General features: G+C 39.7%; 1 protein-coding gene across 1 annotated transcript; it reads left to right on the plus strand.

Moving 5' to 3' along the window:
* Positions 1–247: 247 nt before the first annotated feature.
* On the plus strand, positions 248–1,885 carry tcap (titin-cap (telethonin)). The gene is made up of 2 exons (XM_008417094.1): positions 248–511; positions 596–1,885. Exons 1-2 carry the CDS (start codon positions 363–365, stop codon positions 984–986), a joined length of 540 nt encoding a protein of 179 aa, XP_008415316.1. The 5' UTR covers positions 248–362; the 3' UTR covers positions 987–1,885.
* Positions 1,886–9,432: the final 7,547 nt, after the last annotated feature.

Raw genomic sequence — 9,432 nt, forward strand, 5'->3', positions numbered from 1 at the left:
TGTAATCACAGCTGATGTGGAAAGAGTTGGGCCAAGAGATTAAACAAGTGATTGAAAGCACAATCTGAAAATCAGGGGGATTTTCAGTACAATTACCGTAAACACCTTTTCRGCTTGACCTMGGGGTCTCCGGGAATGAGCCACGGAGGACTGGTGTCAGATGTCGGTACGCGCTCCAAAGCAGACTGACAACATGGATCGGAAATAGCAACAGAGTGGGTATAAAAGCAGCGGCCGGACCTGAGCCCAGACAGACACATCCGAAAGGGGCRAATAAGCTTGGAGAGACATCCAGCTGAAGCATCCAAGATTCAATCCTCAACCAGGCGGAGGCAATAAATCATCTAAAATCTCCAGAGAAGATGCCTTTCTGTAGCGTGCTGGAAAAAAGAAACGGAGTGGTGATGGGAGGTGAGCTGACCTGCAGCGTTCGGGAGGAGAACAAGGCAAAAAGGGAGAGCTACAGCGCCGATTGGCACAGTGTTCATCTCAAGACTCAAYCGCAGGACAGGTAAGACATACCAAGCAGCCCCAATGACACATGCATCTCAARTGAGTGYTTCTGTAGTTTCTAACCCAAACTTTTCTCCTACAGTCAGACCATGAACATGATCGACGACTCCCGCAGAGAGACCATGTCCCGGCAGTGGCAGAGCCGCTCTCTGATTCAGACCTGCCCATCTGGAGTCTTCAGGGTGGGCACCGTGGAAAGAGGGGTGAGGGAGCACCAGCTGCTGCCCAAGAGAAACACACTCCCCTTGCCCATYTTTACCCCCGCAGAGCTGGGCGTCAGGCTGGGACGCGGGGCCCCACACACRGAGCAGGACCTGCTGCCCTTCCCAGCACCAGACGGAGTCTGTCCCAGCAAGAGGAGCGTGGACGAGATCACCAGAGACCTCCCTCCCGTCAAGCCGACCCTCATGGAGTTCGCCAAAGCACCCAAAGCGCTCGGTCGCTCCATGTCCCAGGAAGCCCAAAGAGGCTGAGGGAAAACAGACAAAASAAGAAGATGGGATGTTAGGCAGAGACAGATGGGTTAACCAATGGGTTAGAGATTTCACACAGCAGAACATGTTAGAAAGGATTAGACCAACATGTACATAGATAGACCCAAGGCTAGTGRCATCGAGAAAGTAACCCCAAACCTTTAGTACTACTAATGTCACGTTTGATCAAAGCTGGAGTTAGTTGTTCTCTGGAGTTGCATGTTTATGTGAAGGTATTTGCATTGTGATAGAGAAGGAGGTGTTATCAGCTGCACCATGAGTTTATCATTGCCTCTACTGGCCAGCTGTGTACGCCCGAAACACTGATATTCAGTGTGATGTTTGCACTATGCACTTTTGTTTTGAAAAGTGCAAATTTAATAGACAAAAAAAAATATCAATGGATTAAGCCTGTTTTATCTGATAAAAAAAAAGACAGAAACTCATGTGTGGAAAACATATTCATGTACAAAAGGGGGAACGTGTGATGGAAAGAGAAAGGGTAAGAGGTGTGAGGAGGGAGGAAACATGTCATCAAGAGTTGGTTTCCCTCCAGGAATCCAGAATCTTCTGCCAACCTTTGATCCGAGCGGAGAGAAGAGAATGTACTGGCACGGTCGCACACTGTTGGTGTACAAATGTTTATGTTTGTGTGTGTGTGGATACACTCGATCAAAATAAGCTAGAAAAATCCTAATCCTTTTTATTGTCTGRGACGCATTCTTAGTTGATTTAATAGATGATCAGCCACAGTTTGCAGTGAGCAAGTTTGGACATGCGAATGATATTGAATTTGTGTAAAGTGCTTTTTTTTTCTTAGAGATGTATTATTTTTAATATCAAAAATTAAAGTGTGTTATTATTCTATATGCMCAGAAACAAATAAAACTTTAAAATACTTTGCTGCCTCAAGTGTTTTTGTCCCCTCCAACAATTTTAAACAGGACCTACAACAACACCTGTGATATAGTAGTAAAAGGGGGAAAAAAAGAAAAACATTGAACATAGCCCCCTTGAACTGAGGTGTATAAATATAAAAAATAAATAATAATAATACAAGTCCTTCACCTGYTCTTCACCAAAGAGCCGTGTTTCTCTTTAAGGAGCAGAATGGGGAAAACAAATAATATTTTCCACAGTGAGCACATAATAACTATAAGTATGAAGTATTAGTATTTCAAATGTAGCAGAAATAGCTACATATTTCTGCTACATGTTGTAAAGAAAAACAGTTGCATCATGTATATTTATTGCTTTAAATCATTGTGTTAAAAGCATGATACCATCGAACAGTGGTATTTTCTCAGCCCGTCTTATAAACCACMGTAATCAAAGGTATGTCTTAAATAAATAAGTAATGCATAAGCAGAATCTTGCTGTGAAATATGAGAATCAAACAAACATCAATCAATATGAACTCGATACTGTTAGAGATTTTTTGGTATTATCATTTTGTTATTACTTTAGTTCATACTCAGTCTAATGTTAATCAATAGTTAATCAACAATAGTTAATCAACACTCAGTCTATAGATTATTGTGATTTTCAATTTAAAGTGTTCTCTTCCTTCTGTGTGTATAAACTGACCTGGAGGCCCCATCTGCCTGTTTGTCTTCATGTGAAACAGTTAACTGTGTGTTTCCCAGACCTTAAATTAYGTTTCCACAGGTGCCTTCTTATCAACCGGAGTACTCCCTACCTTAGAAACTGCCTGTGTGCAGTAATAATTTGTCTCTGCTGTCTTCTTTAGCTATCCTCCCTCTTTTTGCTTGATAATAAAAGACAAGCTGTAACCAAAGGTCTTTAGAACGCTTTGGAGGCTTGGAGGAGCAGTACGCTGAGTCTTCTCCTTTTGCAAAGGTTTGGTCATAAAATTCATATACGTTGTCTGTGGTTCTTTTAATGAAGGTTCAAAAGGAAAAATACCTATCAGATACTTTTCTGTGCCTGATAATATCAGCGCTTTTATCATTAGCTGCACCTTTTGGCTGATTTTCAGTCTCTCCTATGAACATATTTATGTGTCTATTTCGTCTCTTCTGACTCAGGGGCCTCATCACTCCTTTGTCGCTCGGTTGTTTCTCTGCGAGGAACAATGTATGGTGTTTCGATTTGATATTAATAGCTGCCCTGGAGACAGCCATGTTGACTGTCTCCACCCACTAGAGCTCTTAATCCTAGTGTTTTATCAGAGATTCAGACACGCTGCCTTCACTCCCTATCTTTAAAATGTACCCTCCCACTCCGCTGCCTGCTAAAATACTGCTCTTCCCACTCTGCATTGTCACTGCACCATCCAGTCTTCAAACTGCAAATGAACCCTGAAACTATTTCCAGTGCATGCTTGGGAATGCCGGAATTGAGATCAGCTGTTCTGTCACAGACAAGTTGACATGCTTGCTGCTGTGCCTGCAGCACGGCGCTCGTTGCGTCGKCAAGCTCATCATGTCTGTCGCTACAAGTTAATTGGAACCCAACAGACATAGATCACCTTTATTAGTACTGATGTGGAATGTTATATGAGCGTACTTTGGCATTATTTGAAGATACAAATGCAGTTTACACCAGTCATTTTGATGCACATTTATTCCCAGGTTTGGTTAATGCATCACTGTGGCTCTAAAGTTGTTTTTGGGAACACGTCTCTGTTTAAATCCATCTTGTGTCAGATTAGCTTATAAAATATGMTGCTGCCCCCTACTGGATAGTTTGTGCATTAGATGTGGGTGTATAAAACTAAAACTAAGATGGAAATAATTGGTTATTTGCTTGTTTTATTTATTTAAAAAGGTAAAGTATTACAGAGTGAACTGAACCATCTTACAATGCTACCACAAAGACTTTAATGAAACATTTAATGGTGATGTGTGGTGAGATTCGTTGCAGCCATAGTGTAGAAACTCACAAAGAATAAGAGATGCCTGACTCAAAATACATTAATTTGGATGAATAGAAACCATATTTTGGATTTTATCTTTGTTTAGGCAACACAAAACTTAATGCTACATTTGTATATTACATTGATTAGCCTATTAATAACTGCATAGTTGCATTTCCCATGAGTGAACAATTTCGTTTTCTACTGAAAAACATTTGAAAAGAAACACTAAAGCAAAAATAATTAGGCACATCTCATACAATTACAATTCATTCACTAAATGTTGTTTTATTGTAACGTTTTAGCAAATGTTACTTCTGGGGCTTTCAACAAAAGTTAAAAGCCCCAGAAAAACCAAGGCTTAGATCATTGAACAAACAAATATGGCAGATTTGAGTCAACATTATTGAAATCTTACTTTTTAAAAAACTGCATTTGTAAAGCACCTCATCAGTCCAAAGCACTCTAGAGGACTGTCATTCATTCATTCATTCATTCATTCATTCATTCATTCATTCATTCATTAATTCATCAATACACACATTCACACACAGAATTAATATTACGTACTTAAAAAAGAACAAAATAATTATGTCAAACTTTTTCCACCAATACTTTAAAGTAGCTTTAAATTTCCTGTTTTTAAATCAAATCTTACATATACTCTTTTAAAATTTTCCACAAAATAAATGCACCCCCCTCTTTTCTATTTCAGACAACAGATTTGACCTTTTACTTATTTGACAGCCAATACGCCGAATCAACCGTAATGAGTTGTCACTTGAAATGTAATAGAAAAGCTTAAGATCTGATCGTTTGTGTCCTCGTTGCAGCGAAGTGGCAGGATTGTTGTCGTTTTAATAATGGATGTAGCTTAATGCAGGAAATCTGCTGGACTGGACACATACAGGACAGGCTTCAAATGTCGATGTACTAGTGGGTCACCATCATTGTATTTAATGACATGTGGGTCTGTGAGGACTTGACTTAATGAAGGAAAATCCTATAAAACTTCCTGTTTCTTGGGCGCTGGGTAGCTCAATTATTAGAGCGCGCACACCATGTGCAGAGGTTGTTGTCCTCGATGCAGCTGTCCTGGTTTCGATTTTCKGTCTTTCCGGATTCTACTCAATAAAGGCAGCTAAAGCCTAAAAAAAATAAATAAATCTAAATTTCATATGTTTTCTCTTTTTTCTCTTTAGGTTTTAAAATTAAATGTGGTGGCCATTTTAGAGTCAACCTATTTTACCTTATCCCAAATATTCTACAACTAAGTGTAGTCACACTCTAAGCTGAGTAAATTAATATTTTAAAAAGGGAGACTGTAAACATTCATCTTTTGTGTAAAATATATATTTTTAAAAACAATGCAAAAACCTGARCTAACTCAGTGATGTAGGAACAACTTCAACGACTTGATTTCTGTTTGACTTTGTTCGTCTCACATTGCTGAGTTCATCGACGTTTGCAGACATTTTGCCTCTGTGACTCTCCCAGTACAGCAGCACAGTCAGGTTGGAGTCTTTGATTGGATGAGTTGCAACTTCCTTGATTTATTTTTTTCTCCCTCGACAACAAATCTGTTGTAGATTTGCTGCTGTGTTTCATGATCTGTGCTTTGGGTTTCATTTATGTTTCAGCATTGTTCATTCTTTCTTGTATATTTAACTTGATCTTCCTATTTTAATTTATTCCCTTGTGTTAGTTCATTTGTTTTGCCTCTTGTGTCTTGGACTGAGTTCTCTGAGATTGGTGCTATTATTAAAAAAAAAAAAAAAAAAGATAACTTCCTAAGATCCAAAACTCTCTTTCCGATGATTTTCTCAATATCTTTTGCAWAGAAATATTTGAGTATTTGCAGTTCAAAGTATGCAATCAACTTGAGATCATTTGCAGGGCACAAGCAGGATTCCCCTCAAACGAGATCAAATGAATACCTGTTAAACAGCAGCATGAACTCACAGGTACACAAATAAAAATGTATCAAATTGTGCAGCTGGTCTGATTGTCTTATCCGTGTCATCAGCTTGCTATTCTGACCTCGTCCCTCAGGGCAGCTCCAGGTGATTAACACACATTGTGTCTGTTGGAGGTAGACATTGTGAGGTGCCAAGATCAATTTTCTCACCGCCCTGTCASTCAATGTTTGTTCGGCAGTGACTCACATCGCTAAATAATTTAACTCCTTCCCAGCAATATGAATAGGCTTTGTGCCTCAGATATGCGTTGGTCTGATCCGCTCCCTGCACTCCTGGTGACGTTTAAAAACTCGTTTTAAACATGTAGCTAACCATTGTTATTTAGCTCCATCTGTCTTTGTTTATTTTATGCTTGCTAGGGAAAAGCTAAATATATTTCAACCTTTTTTTTCTTCTTCTTTCATACATAAAATAAAACTGTCATTGACATTAAGCTTAGGATCAGAGATAAATTTAGTAGAAGTGCTAATTTTGTCCATGAGGGGAAAAAGAAACAAATTGAGTTGTTGCCGGAGTTGCCATGGTAGCTAGTGCTGTGATAATATTGATGTTAAAAGTAAAAAAAAAAAAAAAAGTATGAAAAAGAAGAATCTTCTCATTTCTCCAATAACAAACATGAATCTATCGAGATGAAATGGGAAGGATGGAAAAGTTTTTTCCCATATCCATCCAATTTCACATCTCAGGGATGAGAGGTGGTGTGATGTGGCATGTTGACAAATCCTACAGGAAACAGAAAACCTTTGCTGTGACATCCTTAAAACTTTTAAAAAGGTTCTGCTCCCATTAGCAGTCGGTGAACCTCCCCCCTCATCCCCCCCCCCCCAAGACGTTTTGTTGAATACTGCATTTAAAATACAAAGACACAACTCAAACAAGAATGTATTAAACACTCCCCCAAAACAAAACTCATGCACATATGTTTTATATAGTTCTCCGTGCTGCTGAGTTTACCATTAATAAAATATCTGAGCCTTTGCAAACATGCTGGCAGTGTGACAGGCGGGCAGGAAATGCTGTTAGTGTGAAATCCTGAGGTTTAGTTTGTGCGCGGTGACAGTTTGCCATTCTCCTCTTGACGGGACCACTGGGCCCTAATTGAAGTAGCAGAGCTGGGAATCATGACGGTCGCTGGGAGATGTTGCAGGACAGTGATGGGCTACCCGGAAAGGAGCCATCGGACGGTAATGAGGCTCTCTGCCTGCAGGCGCACGGAGAGTAAAGGTAAAATGTAAAAATCATTTCATATAAGAAGTAAATTTTCACTCCAGGAAAGAAAGAACGAATGAAGAATCATCTACCTAAAGATACAAAGTATTAAAAGCGTAACTCATCTTAATGGGAAGGCCGGATTTACAGCTATTACAAGGATTGAGAGTTTTAATTCTGTTCCAGACGAGTCTAAATTTGAATAAAGCACCTAAGGATTTTTACAGCCTGGAATGTGGATAAATATCTTCCACCCTCACCATATGTGCCACCTTTAGCTAAAATTATTTACGAGATACTCGGCGTGTGATTCTAACCTGTTTTCTGAAGTACTGAAACACGCACAGTTGCTGCCARAAAATAAGAAACAGTCTGCAGGCACATATGCGCAAGCATTCACCCACACAACAATAAACACTCTACCTCCATCTGTGATCACTACGCTGACCCGCTGCACCGATTGTTTGTTGATTAAACTCATTTTGGGAGCCAAAAGAATGGATAAGATGCTTAAGGGACATAAAAATGCAGTAACTATAAAAACCATCAACCCACTACAAAGTTCTCTTAATGCTTTGTGAATTACAGTGGGTGTAATTTGATTTTCCAAGATACAGATAATGATACAAAATCTCATGAATGTCAAGAGTTACAAAAAAAAGGGAAACTTTTAAAACACGTGGTCTGGAGTTTTCAAGTACAAATTAGCTGCCACGTGAGTTTAGAAATTAAATTAAAAGAGATTACTCTTCTTCCGTGATGTTATTGCTTTGTCATCGCTGTGGAGACACGTAGAGGAACTGAGCGATGTGTGCAGATGTCTGCAGGTGTTTCACTGACGCTTTCAGATTCGTTTTCACCTCCGTCAGGGCGGCTCGTTGCGCTCTCGATGTGATCTCCGCAGGATGCAGGACTCCTGCTGAGTGAAACCGGCAGAAATTTCCTCGGCCGGTTGAAAGTTTGTCTTGCAGCAGTTTAATGGGTCTGCTTCCAAAAACAGCCTGAGAGAGTCGCCTCAGGTCATAATGTGCCACCAACAACCTGGTTGGGATGAGCAAACAGTTCTACTTACCAGATTTTGTACATTTAGAGCCAGTCTCAAACCAAAATTTGTAATCATATTTTAGTAGCTACTTTGTAGACAATTTATTGTGCTAAATGGAAATAGAGTGCTTGATTTACATCGAGTTACTCAAAAGATTTGCTCCAAGTTATGGTGGGAGACAATTTTTCAAGGGCCCACTGTGAACAATGTTTTTGCATGTCCAAGCCCTTCAGCACTCTTATGTGCAACAGCAGCAGCTCCAACGTTAGGATCCAGGGTTGCTGAGTTGTTTTAGTTTGATTTGCTTCTAGTTTCATTATTATTTTGAGTTCTTACTTTGGTTAGATCTGTCTTGTTCCTGTTTTCCTTTAGGGAAGTTCTTCTTGGTGCTTCTAGATAAGTTTATTTCTTGTTTTTAGTCATTCTTTGTTTCTCTAGTTTCATTATGTTGTGAAATATCAGCCTGCATCAAGAAAAGCCGTGGATTTTCTTGATGCAGGCTGATATTTCATTCAGTTGCGTCAAACATCCCATAATCCCTGCATTTTTATTTTTGCAGATTCGGTAGAAATCTTAAATTATGAATGTAATTTTGCTGATATTTCTAAGTAATGTGCAGCATTGCTCATTTTGAGTTTGAGAACAAACAGAAGCCATCAAGTAAAAATAATTTATTTTGATCTAAAGCCATTTTTATTCTTAAATGTCTAATTGATCATGCCTGCTTCTGCTGACCTCACGTGTTCCTGAGGGTCTTTAAAAATAACTCCTCATGTGCCCAAGATGTGCATTTTCACTGCACAGCACAGCCAGCGGTACATGTCTAATAAACGTTTACAGCCTGAAAACCTCACTATGTAAAACAGCACTAATTAGCACACAGTTTAAATTCACTATACCTCTGTGCCTTCCAGCTTCCCTCACACCCGTCTCAGTTCTCCCAACACCCTGTCAGTGGAAGAGGCCTGAGACACCCCCACCGCATCTCCAGCTCTGTAATTAAAACTCTGTAATCTGGGTGGATCATCTCTATTTTTAAAAGCCCCCCTGTCAACGTGTGGGCAAAGTGACACAAAAGCAGGCATCGAGCAGTGAGGAGGAGGAGGAGGAATGGGAGGAAGATAGTAGCATCACAGCGGCAGGTGATCACCGGCTCGGTGAGATGAGAAAACTGATAAACTGCGGTAATTGGCAGAATGTCCTAAAAATAATTTTCCTCCTATTATCTATTGCTGTCCATGCAGCTCATGAAGATTTCAGATATGAATTTAGTCACAGTGTTGTGCAAAAGTGTTTTTCCTCCTTTTTATATACTTATGACTGTCAGCCATGAAG

Source organism: Poecilia reticulata, linkage group LG8 (assembly GCF_000633615.1).
Source record: "Poecilia reticulata strain Guanapo linkage group LG8, Guppy_female_1.0+MT, whole genome shotgun sequence".
Taxonomy (NCBI): domain Eukaryota; kingdom Metazoa; phylum Chordata; class Actinopteri; order Cyprinodontiformes; family Poeciliidae; genus Poecilia; species Poecilia reticulata.